The sequence below is a fragment of the Ursus maritimus genome, unplaced genomic scaffold (assembly GCF_017311325.1).
Source record: "Ursus maritimus isolate PB19 unplaced genomic scaffold, ASM1731132v1 scaffold_4, whole genome shotgun sequence".
Lineage (NCBI taxonomy): Eukaryota > Metazoa > Chordata > Mammalia > Carnivora > Ursidae > Ursus > Ursus maritimus.
In genome coordinates, this window is record NW_024426552.1 from 3,498,239 (window position 1) to 3,513,513 (window position 15,275).

At 50.9% G+C, this 15,275-nt stretch overlaps 1 protein-coding gene across 3 annotated transcripts in view; it reads right to left on the minus strand.

The window, feature by feature from the left end:
* SLC37A1 (solute carrier family 37 member 1) overlaps positions 1 to 15,228 on the minus strand; it is a 60,434-nt gene extending 45,206 nt beyond the window's left edge. The window contains exons 1-3 of one of the 3 annotated variants that reach the window (XM_040621879.1): positions 15,113 to 15,228; positions 10,864 to 11,095; positions 1,550 to 1,631 (exon numbers count right to left, since the gene is read on the minus strand). In XM_040621879.1, the coding sequence (XP_040477813.1) occupies positions 1,550 to 1,631; positions 10,864 to 10,919 (138 nt within the window). In that variant the 5' untranslated portion in view covers positions 10,920 to 11,095; positions 15,113 to 15,228. Of the gene's footprint in view, positions 1 to 1,549; positions 1,632 to 10,863; positions 11,096 to 14,372; positions 14,717 to 15,112 lie in introns of those variants that run through there. The other 2 variants (XM_040621880.1, XM_008710195.2) reach the window with 2 other exon arrangements.
* Positions 15,229 to 15,275: the final 47 nt, after the last annotated feature.

The window sequence follows — 15,275 nt, forward strand, 5'->3', positions numbered from 1 at the left end:
GGGCCTGTCCTCCATCTGCCACTCCAGGCGTCCACCTCCCCCCTCCAAGCTCCATCCTGAGAGCCCAGCAGGCTCCCAGCCACTCCTGCTCTGCCAGCCCCACGGTGCTCACGGGACTCTCCGACAGTCTCCTCCGCTTTATCACTTGCCCTTTCTTGAGCTGTGTGTTCGTTTCCCTAACAAGGAAGACGGAGAGAGAGTGGTAGCATTCAAATGCAGTAGCCGGTCCTTGGGCGATTTTGGAGTCCTGCTTGGGTGCATTAAAGCCCACTCTCTCTTGTTCCCTCCTTTGAAAACCACATTTTTAAAGGTCTGCAAACACTTCCATGGCCATTAAAACTTGGTGTATCAAAACCTCGAGAAATCTGCAAGCACCGTGAAGGGAGGGCATGGAAGGTTCCTGCTTCCTGGAGGTCAAGCGGGAATTACAGGATCCTTTGCACAGATGGATGCTCTTTAACGTCCACTGGGCGTTACAGGAGAACGGGGAACACAAAACTGTCCGCAGAAGCCACAGCCTTGCTCGGCATTGCCTCTCCCGTTGGCCTGAAGACCACTCAGTGGGAATGGAGAAAGCGTGTCTGCAAGGTCAGAATTACAGTCTGGGATCCGGATCCGTGTCCCTGCCCACGACTAGCGAGGGAGGGGGCAATCGAGCTGTAAATAAGCAATCTTTGGCACTGGACAATTTCCTTGTTCCTTCTACAATCAAGAGTCAAAAGCCTGTCGAAACTTTATAGGCAAAATGATGACATTCCTACGAGGGTAAGAAAATGATCCTGCTTCTGGGGCGCCTGGGTGGCACAGCGGTTAAGCGCCTGCCTTCGGCTCAGGGCGTGATCCCGGCGTTATGGGATCGAGCCCCACGTCAGGCTCCTCCGCTATGAGCCTGCTTCTTCCTCTCCCACTCCCCCTGCTTGTGTTCCCTCTCTCGCTGGCTGTCTCTATCTCTGTCAAATAAGTAAATAAAAATCTTTAAAAAAAAAAAAAAAAAAGAAAAGAAAATGATCCTGCTTCTTCCCCAGTTAGAACTGGCTATTATGTAGGTTTGTCTACCTTAATCTTCTTTCCTCAAAGTGTAGTTAAATGACGGCTGAGCAACTTCTTGCAAACCCGTCACTCACACAGAAGCTTGGGTTCTAAGGACAAGAGAGCCACCCTCACAGCCAGACTTAGAGCACAACGACAGCAGAGGCGCTCTGGGGAACAATTTACGATGGGATATATTGGGAGGAGAAATTCACAGGATAAATATTTAATTAAGCTTTAGGATTCTGCAACTGTCAATTAATATAACTGAAAGTTTATCACCTCTAAAATGATACACCCTAAAAGCATTTCAAAAATTTTCATTTCAGAAAAGAGACACTAATAATCAAAGCATGACAGCCTGCTTCTAAACCATCTGTTATCTCCATTTATCTCACCGCCCTCCCCCCACCCCTCCCCACCCCTCCCCCACTCCCACACTGGTTCCTAAAGTAACTACCAGTTCCCTACAGAAATTATAGGCAGGATATGAGATGGGGTGCTTTTCATGATCTCTTACCTTAACTATGCTGATAGGCTTTCGGGACAAGTGGAAACTTGCATACAGCAAAAATGTCAAAATAAAAATGAAGGCTCTGTACCTAAAACACAAAACAGAGGTAGGGAATGACACAAAATAATAGAAGATGCATTAAGAATACGTTATGTTTCCCTTGCCTCTGGAGTCGTATCTAGAAAATGTTGCCAGGGCCGATGTCAGAGAAGTTATTGCCTGTGTTCTCTTCCAGGATTTTTATGGTGTCAGGTCTCACATTTAGGTCTTTCATCCACTTTGAGTTTATTTTTGTGTGTGGTGTAAGAAACTGGTCCAGTTTCAGTCGTCTGCGTGTGGCTGCCCAGTTTTCCCAACACCACTTGTTGAAGAGACTGTCTTTTTCCTGTTGCGTATTCTTGCCTCCTCTGTTGGAAATGAGTTGACCATAGAGTTGTGGGTCCATTTCTGGGTTCTCTATTCTGTTCCATGGATGTGTGTGTCTGTTTTTGTGCCGGTACCGTACTGTTCTGATGACTACAGCTTTGTAGTGAATCTTGAAATCTTGGATTGAGACGCCTCCAGTTTTGTTTTTCTTTCTCAAGAAACTGTTTGTTCCAGTTCTGTGAAAAACGTTGTTGGTATTTTGAGAGGGATTGCACTGAATCTATAGATTGCTTTGGGTACTATGGACATTTTAACAATATTTGTTCTTCCAATCCATGAGCATGGACTGCCTTTCCGTGTCTTTGTGTCATCTTCAGTTTCTTTCCTCAGTGTCTATAGTTTTCAGAGTGTAGCTCTTTCACCTCTTTGCCTAAGTTTATTCCTAGACACTTTATTGTTTTTGGTACAATTGTAAATGGGATTGTTTTCTTAATTTCACTTTCTGCTGCTTTATTAGTGTACAGAAATGCAACAGATTTCTGTCTGTTAATTTTGTATCTGCGACTTTACTGAATTGACGTATCAGTTCTGGCAGTTTTTTGGTGGAGTCTTCTCAGGTTTTCTATATACAGTATCATGTCATCTGCAACAAGTGAGAGCTTTACTTCTTCCTTACCAATCTGGATGCCTCTTATTTCTTTTTCTTGTCTGACTGCTGAGGCTGGGACTCCCAGCACTAGGTAGGGTAAGTGGCGAGAGTGGACATCCTTGTCTTGTTCCTGACCTTAAGAGGAAAAGCTCTCAGTTTGTCCCCACTGAGTACAATGTTCGCTGTGGGGTTTTCATATATGGCCTTTATTATGTTGAGGCATGTTCCTCTAGACCCACTTTGCTGAGGGTTTGTATCATGAATGGGTGTGGTACTTTGTCAGATGCTTTTTCTGCATCCACTGAAATGTTCCTATGGTGTTTATCCTTTCTCTTGTCGATGCGATGCAGCACACTGATCGTCTGAATACTGGGCCACCCCTGCATCCCAGGACTAAATCCCACTTGATTGTGATACATGATTTTTCTGGTATACTGTTGGCTTTGGTTTGCTAATATTTTGTTGAGGACTTTTGCGTCTATATTCATGAGAGATATTGGTCGGAAGAGATGAAAATCCTTGAAGAGAACACAGGCAGTACTTTCTCTGACATTGGCCGTGGCAACATCCTTCTAGATCTGTCTCCTGAGGCAAGGGAAATAAGAACAAAAATAAACTATTGGGACTTCATCAAGATAAAAAGCTCTGGCAGAGCCCAGAAAACAATCAATAAAACTAAAAGGCAACCTACAGAATAGGAGAAGATATATGCAAATGCCATACCCGATAAAGGATTAGTATCCAAAATATATGAAGAGCTTATACAATCAACACCAAACAACAAGCAATCCAATTTAAAAATGGGCAGAAGACACGAACAGGTATTTCTTGAAAGAGGACACACGGATGGCCAACTGACATGTGAAAAGATGCTCAACATCACTCAGCTTCGGGGAAATACAGATCAGAACCACACTGAGATCCCAGCTCACACCCGTCAGCATGGCTAAAATCAACAACACAGGAAACAACAGATGTTGGTGAGGATGTGGGAAAAAAGGAGCCCTCGGGCACTGTTGGTGGGAATGCAAACTGGTGCAGCCACTCTGGAAAACAGGACGGAGGGTCCTCAGAAAGTTAAAAATAAAACTACCCTACATCCAGTATTGGCACTACTGGGTATTCACCCAAAAAATACAAAAACACAAATTCAAAGGGATACATGCACCCCTACAATTATAGCAGCGTTATCTACAGTAGCCAAGATATGGAAGCAGCCCGAGTGTCCACAGCCAAATGAACGGATAAAGAAGATGTGGTGTGTACACACACACACACACACACACACACACACGGAATATTACTCAGCCCTAAAAAAGAATGACATCTTGCCATTGGCAATGACATGGATGGATCTAGAGAGTATTACGCCAAGTGAAATAAGTCAGAGACAAATACCGTATGATCTCACTCATATGTGGAATATAAGAAACAAAACAATAGAGCAAAGGGGAAAAAAAGAGAGAGAGACAAACCAAGAAACAGACTCGTAACACACTGATGGTCACCAGAGGGACAGGGGGCAGGGGACGGGGGACCTTGGTGATGGGGATTAAGGAGGAGTGCAGGCACTTATCATGATCAAAACAAACAATACGTTACAACTATTTTAAATTGTCTTATGCTGTATATTACTCACTCAATCTTATGTCAATTATTAATCCTATTTGCAACATCACCATCATACTATACTTAAAAATTTTGCCACTTTTGCTTTGTGCAAATTGAAACTATTTAAATGTTCATTAAAAAATAACTACAATCAAAGAGAAATTTGGGAGACAGAAGATGAATGCAGAGTTCACAGAGTAGACGGAAACCATTAACTGGTTTGTAGCAGAATTAACTGCAAATTTCTTAGAAGCCTGTAACCCGGGCATTTAAGAACACATCTATTTTTTACTTTTAGCTTCTGTGCAACTTTTTAGAAGGGCACACAGAAGGCAGGAATATAAATACCTCACTGACCTCCATGAGAAAGTCAGTGACGCGGACATGCTGTGAACAAGGCTGATGACGTAAGAAAGCCTGGCCTGAGGCCCTGCTGCTCTTCCTGGTTTATGCAGTCCAAGAGCAAGACTGAAATGAATCACAGACCAGAGAAAACAAGATACTTGGGCAAGAAGAGAAAAGTTCATTCCAGCCCCAAAGTTTGAACCAGTCTCTAGAGAAGTACTTCTTGGGGAAGAAAACAGGTCAGTGGGAAGAGTATTTGGCAGGAGAGGAGAGCAGGGGCCCCACCAGGAAGGCAAGGCCGGCCTCTCCTTTCAGGAGGCACGGCCCCTAACCCTGAAGAACCAGCCTGTTTGGCCTGCAAAGGCCCGTGACTTTGGGACAGAGTGCCCGCCCGAGTGGACAGTCAGCTACCGCAGAGGTACGGGTGGCAGAAGGGCACGAGCAGGGCTCCCGCTCTGCAGGGACCCTGAGCTGACCCCACCTGGGCACAGGGTTCCTTCTGCAATCTCCACAAGGAGCATGAACAGTGTTCTGGGACTGAGTCAGTCCCAGCACCTCCCATATCAGAGTCTCAGAGAAGAGTCTGGAGCCCTCGAGGATGCTCCATGATACCGGTTCATGGCTGCACGTCAACCAGGAGAAGGTGAATTTCATCGTCCCCCAGCTAAGGATTTTGAGAGAGTGGCTCTACTTCAGTGGGCCTTGGGTTCATGCTCTCTAGTCTCTACCCAGACATAAATAGAATATTCTACGTATAAATATTTGATCCTTGTTAAACACATTAACGTATTTATTAAATAGAATAAACAAACCCAGAAATAAAGAGCTCCTCTGTGTGTCCAGATCATGTCTGAAGAGCCCCAGGGGCCCCGATACACCCTGCATTCCTAGATGGTAAAGTCTGTCTAAGGTTATCAGGACATAGCGGCCAACCTGGGCCTGCGGCCTCCACCTCTGGGCTGCCATCCTCCTTCCCTGGGCCTCCACGCTCATTCCCTGGGCTGCTGCTTCCCTCCCTAACGGGCAGCTCTACAGGTCGTTCTCACCAGCGCAGGGCCTAGTGGGATGAAGGAGGTTCCCCTGACTGCCCCTCGCTGGGGGACGCCCCGTGAGCACAGGGGCCACAGAGGGAGCAGTACATGGTTCCAGACGGAACTGAACTTCCCGTGATGAATCAGCCTCTTTGGGGAGGGTAACGGCCTACAGGTTGGCAGGGCCTCTGGGAGAAGCTGTTCCGCAGTCGGGGCAAAGGGTGAACCTACATAGCAAACTGGAATTTTGCTGGAGACAGAATCCACGTCTCTTAAACAGGAAAACCCTATCTGCTATTCAGCTGGCATCGGGGCCCACTCTAGTTCCCCTATTTCTAAATCTGTCCTTTCTCCCTTCATTTCCTCATCTTGCTTATACAGGATTTGGGGAGGAGAAGAGCAAGCAGCCCAGGCTGACTGTTCCCTTCCAGAAGGTCTGACCACAGCACCGTGTCAATACACCTGTCCTGGAGAGTGAGCAGACATTTTACTTCCACGGGATTACCGGGATTACGGGACCAAAATCCTACACAACCTTCCTGATTGCTTTTCCCACTTCTTAATTCATTCTATCCTCATTTTCTGCTTTCCCTTATCCTTTGTGAAGCAGGATTGTGTATGATATTTGTTTTCTATTATCCATTTTGCCCTGGGTTGAATCCTACGTCCCCAAAATTCAAGTCCGTCCAAAAACCTCAGAATGTGACCTTACTTGGAAATTGAGTCCTACGGAGGTAATTAGTTAAGATGAGGCCACACTGAACCCATGCATGACCTCATATCGCATGAGATCCTAAATCCAATGACTGATGTCCTTATAAAGGCAGGGAAGATGCAGGGACAGACAGGGAAGACGGCCATGTGACCGCAGAGGCAGAGCCGAGATAAGGAAGGCCAAGGACTGCCAGCCACCCCCAGAAGCTGGAAGAGGCAGAGGGATCCTTCCTCGGATCCTTCCCCGGAGCCTTCGGAGCCCCGCAGCCCCGCCGACACCTGGGTCTCTGACTTCCAGCCTCTCTTGAGTGCGGGGCTGTTACGGCAGCCTCAGGACACGGATGCAATCCGATACTTGTACTTCTGTTCGGTGTTCCATTAAGGCGTGGGAATATTAAACACGTACAATTACAAGCGGGCTCCCGAACCCTTTCACCCCCCGTGCCGCTAACTGTGTGGTGTTGTCTAGCGTGGCCTTGTTCGCATCCAGCAGCACCACAAAAACAGCATCGGGGCTAAAGCGACATGTCTGGCAAAGCGAAAGCGCATCTCGGCAATGACAGCACAGGACAGGTGTGCACCCGCAGGGCCTCCTCAGACGTGTTCTTGAACACGGCATGTGCTCCCAGATGACTGGCAGCCTGCTTCAGCCTGGGAGAGGCAGAGCACGGTCTCTGTTTCCTCGCTGGAGCGTTATGAATCGGAGTCCCAGCAAACGAGGAGAAACAAATGCCTTGGAGGAGAGTAATGAGCAGCAGGATCTGAGATAGAAATTAGTCCGCAGATGTCCTTAATTTGGGAACGAGGAAACCACACACAGCTACCACGCGAGTCCTTTCCGGAGCATCCGAAAGCAGAGACAGGATGTCGGTGACGTTGGCACTGACCGCCCGGCGAAAGGGCCCTCTGCCGCCGTCCACCGCTCAGGGGAGCGACATGTCTTCCCTCCGTGGAATTAACAGGGAGTCTGTGGGGCCATACTCGGAGCCGACACGGCTCTCCTGTCCCTCCGGTCTCCCCCCAGTGTGTCGTTCTGACCGTCACGAACAGGGCGGCGGCTCTACTTACAGCTGCAGGCACCGGGGGCGGGGCGTCCTGTCTCCCACCTGTGCACACACTCACGGCAGTGCGCACGCGCTCGTTCTTATTTTACTCCACGGGCTAATCCATCGCTAGTGTCATTCACTTTAAATCTCAAGTCCCTCCAGACTCAGCCAGCGAGAGCCCCGTCATGTTTACTTTCTGGTCCGAACTAGTCCTGCTCATCTTACTTTGCCTGCTGCCCCGGTCCTGGCATCGGCCCAGGGTCCAAGGATGCCTGCTCCCTCCGTGGGAGATGGCACCACGGTGCTCACAGCCACGGAGCGCTGCTGTTCCCACGGCCTCTCCGCAGGCAGGGGTAGGGTGCGTGACTCACACGCAACATACACAACACACACATATACACAGCAAGCACACCACGCACACCAAACACACGCGCAGACCCATATGTATCTATGCTCCGCCTTTGTCTCCAGCTCTTCCTGATAACATTATTTCCAAGCCAACAGCACCCGATCCCTTCGGCCCTCCGGCACCCACATCCGCAGCTCGCTCACCAGCAGCGTGGAGTTATCTCCCTTCTGCGGTGTTCCTGACAAAAAAGCGTTAACTGAATCTAATCATGAGGAAATACTAACTAGACACCCAAAACAAGGGATAGTCTACAAAATAAATGGCTTGTGTTCTTCAAAAATGTCAAGGTCACGAAGGACAGAGGAAGGCCAAGAGACAGTTTCAGATTAAAGGAGACTAAACCCACAGGACAACTGAACACAACATGTCATTCTGGATGGGGTCCTGGACCAGGAGACACTGGACAAGACATCACGGGACATCTGACATAACTTCTGGATATGGAGCGTGGATTAGATCATGGTATTATTATATCACGTTCAACTTCTCGATTCTGACTTTGATGCAGTTATAGGAGAACGTCTTATAGGAAATACACACCAACCTATGTAGAAATAAAGGGGCATAATGCCTACAACTGACTCTCAAATGATTCAGAAAAAAAGGTGTGTGTGTGTGTAGATGTCTATAAACACACACACACACACACACACACACACACACACAGGGTGGAGGGCAGGATGTGAAGATGTGCCTGCCAGCTGAGCCCCGGCCCCTAGCTAGACTCGCCGCATTCAACAGTCCCTCTCCCCTAGGTTTACTCTTCTCAAGAGTCGACATCCCAGGAGAGAGACCCGTAGCTGACCAGGGTCCTAGCCTGCCTCCTGGGGACGCGGGATAAGGAGAAACGTCATGGGAACAGAGCCTCCGGGGTCTCCGTCGGCTGCCATAATGAACCCCAAAGTCCTGAGACTTACCCATCTACTGAAATAGGGAAACTAAAGGAACCCCATAAAAAAACTATTTTCTCTTTTTCCTGCTTCTAGTTTTGCTAGGACCCACATCCCCGCCTTACACATCTGTTACAGAACAGATAACATCTGTCCTCCTTGTAAATGTCAAGGAGTTAATGATTTCTTTGGAGTCTTCCAGCACAACAGATAACATCTAACGAGTGACTGGACAGAGTCGTCATGAACTTTTCCAAGACCACGACTCACCAAGACCCCTGGCTCCAGGGCATAAGTGACTTACGGAGGACAAATAAACCCTCATCTCTGTTCCCGGATCAATGAGGAGACATGGGCGCCAACCACCGTCAATAAAAACCCCAGGCCCCAGGCAAATACGAGACTCACGCTTCTTTCCTTTCTGAGTCTCCCAAATGCTGTCTGTATCCACACTCTCTCTATATCTTTAATAAACTCTGTTCTTACTTCCTCTCGGTTCGTGTCTGATTGCTATCCTGCGTGGAGCCAACGGCCTTCTTGGCTGGTCCTGCGGGGCCCTCCTCTGGGTCCCAGGACCCAGCCAGACTGCATCAGTCCCACAACTGCACACAAGGGAGGGAAGTCAGGTCCCCAAAGGAAATCGAGGTGTTGTTAGCAAGGGCGATGCCCGGTGGGAGAAAAACACAGCCTTTGAAGGAACGTTAGAGTCAACTCTCTCCCTTTTTAGCAAAGGAAGCTGGGATCTAGGAAGTAAAGGTCAAAGAGCAAGTCTGAGGCAGACGACACTCTGTATCTTTGCTACCCAGAGTGTGGTTATGGACTCAGGGCAGCGCATCTCCTGGGAAACGCGGACTCTCAGGCCCCACCCCAGACCTCCTGAGTAAGCACGTGCATTTTAACAAGTTGGGGGGGGAGCAGGTGTATACTAAAGCCTGAGAAGCCCAGCTCCACCAGCGCCTCAATCTAAGAAAAGAAGGAAGAAAGAAAGGAAGAAAGAAAGAATTTGTGACATACAGGAGTTCCATGGAGTTCTGTGATGTTCTTACAATTTTCTTCTGTGGTTTTGAAAATTGTATCAAAATAAAGTTACAAAACAGACAAGGAAACTGAAGGTAAGCACCCACTAGATGAAAGGTACGTGTCTAAAGCCTGTGGCCAGGTTACTGGTAGACATGAAATGAAATGACAAAGGCTCTGGAAGGGAGGCAGAGGTCTGCGGTCAGCCCTGAGGCCCTGTGGGTGCCCACCAACCAGCAGGGGCCTGAGAAGCAGAAAAGGGTGTGACGGCCACAAGCGGCTGTGGTGAAAGAGATGAAGGGGTCCAGAATACGTCATTATGGCATAGAAAGTATTCTGAGTGGAAGGCATGTGACTTCCTGAAATTTCTCATCTGCCTAAAAGCACAGCCACCTAGAATTCAAGTGTCATAAACCCCGCCCCCGGAGTAACCAGGGGAGATGTCTCCCATCTAGTCCCATTGGGGTCCATTTAACCTGTCCAAAAAGTCATTTGTTTTTCCATACATGCCCTTCTCCTCCTTCTCTTCCCTTATTAAGACGGCATATAAGCCCTTTGAGTCACATTTTCCTGAGACCTCCCCTACATAGCACATCTGTCTTTTGTAGTTTAATTTGCATGCCCTCAAGCCAAGAGCCTAAGAGGATAGAGGAAAACTTATTCCTTCCCAGTAGAGATCAACAGGGAAGAGAAACTTTTGAAAGGGTGGGCTAGAGGACGGCGAGGCTGGCTCTAGACTCTGCCTTTGCCCCCTTCTTTGTCTAAGGGGTATGGGATTCCTGAACCCACTGTAAGAAGGGCTGTCACAGCATGCGAGGTGAGGTTGCTCGCAGAACAGGAAGCGGTGTTCTGCTCTACATCTAACTTGTTTAGATTTCATTTTCTCTCAGCCGAGTTCTGCCCCCGGTAAGACATTCACTGGGCTCAGAGTTCACACTTATTTCCCCCACAGCCATTTTATAATCCTGCCGGTAGCCCGTGGTCGTTTTTCTGTGGACACCGTGATTATTACAGAAACTATAGAAGACTATGAAGGAGTCTGAACAGTAGCTGTCACTGTCAGAACCAAAGACGGAGGACACCTTAGCAACATTCCTGGTCACAGTTTGCACCACCGATAAGCCACTCAACAGTCACACGGGGAGGCCAGGCACCCACGAGCATTTTATAATGACGCCGGCTATGCGAGGGCCCGCGCCTCCACGCAGCACCAGGCCAGAGCACTGATGTGCCAGCACTCACCACTGATCCCGGGAGAATGAGATGATGAGGCGAATGCCGGGGGGGAGTGGAGCCATTTACGCCCGCTGACCACGGAGTTCTGGTCACAAGAGAGGATGCTTCATGCATAGGTTATGAACCCCGGCTCCAAGTATTTCTCTCCGGTCCCTGCAGCTCCCGTGGACTGGCAGGTGCGTCGAGGTGTCCTGCTGGGTCTCGCTTGCCCTCTTCCTTCGGGCAGAGGCTCGGCTCTCTACAAGGAGAATGAGGAGTGGAAAAGTCAGGGGTCCCAACAGGCACTGTGGGAGTCCCTGGCCGAAGTAACTTCCGGTGTGGGCGTCAGCCAGCCCAGAGCAAAACTGGACTGCCAGCTCGACAGGGAGCTCCCCCCACCGTGAGAGCTACCAGCTGGAGGTAGAGCGTCTGCCCTCGGGGACAGCTTGTGTGAAGATCGCAGACAGGAATTCCACGTGGTGTTCTGATGGTGAACAGAGAGACCCAGAGCCCCTCTCCATCCGGGAGACACCTACAGAACCTCCCATTCACTCTGAACCACAGCACCCTGCGGAACTGATATTAATACTCACGGGAAACCAGTGTGTGCCCAATGGTTCCACCATGTGCTCAATCACCGGAGCATGCCAGGGAACGGGACACGCTTGACTCCACCCCTGGGGACCAGGCTATGTCCCAGCCACACCAACAGAGAGGCACACAGGCCTGGGGAAGATGGCGGGTCATCAAGCCAATCATTTCACTGCGGCCTTCCAACTGAACTGAAACGCATCCGATGCTGTGGGAGGAACCTGTGTATCTGCCCCATCTCCGTGGTCCCCTCCGAGGTCATGCAAAATGACCCCATTCTGAAGTCAGGGCCCGAAGGCAGAGCAAGATGGAAAGGAATGGGCAGGGAGGCCTGAGAGCTGATGGTGACGCCCAGCGCGCCAGGCAGGCCTGGTCTCCTGTCCCACAGCCAACCTCACGATGTGTTATTTTTCAGTCTGTCCTCGATGCTTAGCAACAAGGAATCTTTTGGACCAACGCATCAGATGACACGGGACCCGGGGCCTGCAGGAGCATGGCTTGCTCTGTCTTAGCACTCACTGAAAATTCACCAGTTACATGATTTTTTATTAAAAAAATCTACTTTTGAGTAAATATTCATCTCCATTTAAAGCTGCTGAAATTTATTTAATGTCTTCAAAGAACTTCTTTGGGGTTACAGACAAGCAAGCAAATAGCTCTGCTGGAAGGCTCCAGCTAAACTCCTAAGAGCCTGGGCACCCCCCCACCCCCATTCCAGCCCTCGCCCCTCCACACACCGCACCTCCTTCAAGGATCTCCCTGCAGGCATTTAGCAAAATCATTCAGAATCCTTGCTGTGTTTTCATCCCAGGACCCCTGCCCCCGCCCCTGCATCTCTCTCAGGGAGGCAGTGGAGAGGCTGTGTGTCTGCTCCAGCCAGACTACACCTTCGCCAGCCGGCCCACTGCCCACCCCACGCCTACCTGCCGCCCCTGACCTTGGGCTGGGTAATCCCACCTTCCCGGCTAAAAACTGGGGATGATGGCACCTACATGTTAGGGTTCTGATGGAGAAGAAAGGAGATCATCCATGGAAAGCGCTTAGCACTGGGCTTGGTGCGCAGAAGACGCTCGCTAAAAAGCAGCTAGTGTGACTGCAAATCCAGGAGAGGGAGCCAGGCCTGCAGGGGGCCGCCCCATCCCCCCATCCTCGGGACTTAGGTGCAAACTTGGCACAGAGCAAGTGCTGCAGAGATGTGTTAAACCGATCTCCGCAAATGCTTCAAAGCTGTTTTTGCTCAAAATCTAAAGAATATTTTACTAAAATTCCGCTTAAAGTCAGTGGGCTCCTGTTTGGGCCTCAATCTACTTTGAGAAACAATTTTGTGACGATGACTTCAGAGTAAAGGATGTAAGTTTTACAGTGCCTGAAAATGGATGGACGGAGTCTACCTTCTTCCCCTGTCCAAACACTGCTTCTCTAGGTGTGGCTCGGCTAGTCTATTGTCATCTGAATCAATCAATCAGTAAACCTCAATTCTGGTAAAACCTGTAATTAAAAAAAAAAAAAAAACAACAACAACCCAAAAACAAACTAGAAGGCTCTGGAAATCAGCAGGGGAAGAAAATCTCAACTTCTTTTTAAAACAATTGCAGGGTCTTCCCCTGTGAATTGGGTGAAAGCAAGTGCTAGAATTCTCATAGAAGTGCAGTTAAGCTGCGCAAAGGTAGTGATTTTACATGTGGGATGTGAAGAGCTCAATTTAATGAGGCTCCAGGGCCCGGGCAGTGGCCCCTGAGAAGCACGGATTGCATGGAGAGCCCGTGGAGCCCTGTGAGGCCCGCTGTGAGGCAAGGCACTCCCTTCCGATGAGGACAGGCAGCTTGCCCAGCAGGCTGGACATCAGGCAAATTCAGGTCCAGAAGCTCTCAGCTCCGTCCTCCCTCTCTTCCTCCTCTGGAGAGCACAGGGGAACGAGGTGGGGCCCTTGCCTGACACCCTGTGTTGGGCACACAGCCCAATTACATACAACGAAGACATACTTTTTCCCCTAGTCACTCTTTATAGGTGCTCCTGGAGCTCACCACTCCCAGAGAGAAGTCACAATACCCAGTGTCATTCTGCCATCAGACAGGGATTCAGCTCCCCCTCCCTAGCAGCTCAGTCAAAATCTGCAACAGGTACATTTTACACCCATCTTCTGAAAGAGCCCAAGCCAGGCACTAGAAGAGGAATGACCCGAGGCAAACACGCATTCCCGAGCCGCGCTCTCTGGCCGTGCTCGGGTGACCTGGCCACCTGGAGCGGTCCACAGGCTCCTACGACAAGAATAAGACTGAAAAGAAAGTCATGGCACGAGTAACTCTGAAAGGGCCTTCCCAGAACGGAGCCCTGCTTTAAATCATCTCAGCAGCCCCGTGTGGAGTTTAAATCACCTACTTAAAGACAGAGTTTTTAAAGTGGATCTTATTTTAAGGCAAAGATGGGTGGGAGATGCATGTCCCCCCCCCAAAATTTTTTTCTTTTTTCTGGAAAGAGAGAGAGAGAAGAGAAGGAGGGGAGGGAGAATGAATACAATCTCCTTTCCAGAGAAAATACTTCCTACGGTTTGTACTTTAAAGACTGTATTCCATATTAAACATTACTGACAGTGACCACTATCTTTTTCCTGTGGTTTCAACACAAAAAGGACAGTGCACCACTGTTGTCTCCCCTCCCTCCCCCAACACACTGAACGTCCAAGGTGATGCACAAAATAGACCCTGCAGATGGGGTCCAAGGCTACATGGTGAGACGCTGAAGGTCTGGAGTCTTGACCTACAGGAAGACCAAGGAAGGACCCTGAGAGAATACCTAACACAGTTACCAACTCAAAACAACTTCCCACAATTTCTGGTCCCAGGCAGGGGGCACCTTCCCGGCAGCCAGCTGCCAGCTGCCAGCTCCCAGCCCCAGGAGAGGGAAGGAGAGGCAGGCTCCGGAATTCCACCTTTAGAAATGCAAACCTGGGGGCTGGCTTTCCAGAGTCCTCCGTTCAAATGCAAATCCGGACGGGCCGAGGGGTCACCCGGTCACCAGGAGCGGCCGCGTGGCTGCTAGGGCGGGGAGCGCCGGAAGGTGGGGGAAAGAGGGAAAAAGAGGCCGCTGGTTGGAGGTCGGCAGGTGGGGGGACTTTCCAGCGCTTTCCTACCGATCCACAAGGACGCTGTCACTCGTGTTGGCCGGGAGGCTCACGAGCTCCGGGAACCAGCTGCTCAACAGACAAACAGCCCAGAGGCCCAGAGCGCCAGCGCCCCGAGTCTCCCGAACGGCTTTCAGCGCCGACTCCTCCCCGGCGGCCGGTCCCCGGGGGAGGCGGGCTCGGCGGCACGCCCACGTCCTCGGCGCGCGGCGGCCAGTGCGCGGGGCTCCTCCCGCGGGTCCCCGGACCCCCGCTGTCACCGCGGCCGCGGCAGGGTGGGGAGGGGCGCCCGCAGGAACGCTCAGCTCGTCCCTGATTCCACTCGTCCGGAATCCCCGCGCCGCTGGGGTCCCTCCGGAGGCAAGGCAGGAGTCGAGACGCCCCGGCCCAGGCCAAGGCCAAGCACAAAGGCCGGCGGGGCGGGGGACGGCCGGAGCGCAGGGACCCGCCCCGCCGCGGCAGGTGCTGCGCGGCCGCAAAGCCGGAGGCCGGCGGCCCGGCGAGTGCAGAGCGTCCCCGCGTCGCTCTCCCCGCCCTGTCCCTGTCTCCGTCCCCGCGCCTCACCTGGCCGCGGCCCGAGCCGGCCGCCGCGGGCGCTTCCTGCTCGCGACTTCCTGGGGCGGCGCGCGGAGGCCCCGCCGGCCCCGCTGCCCCTTTCACTTTGCTGCGGCCCGCGGGGCGCCGGGGCCCGGGCGGCGGCGGCGGGCGGCTCGGCCCTCCCCCTCCG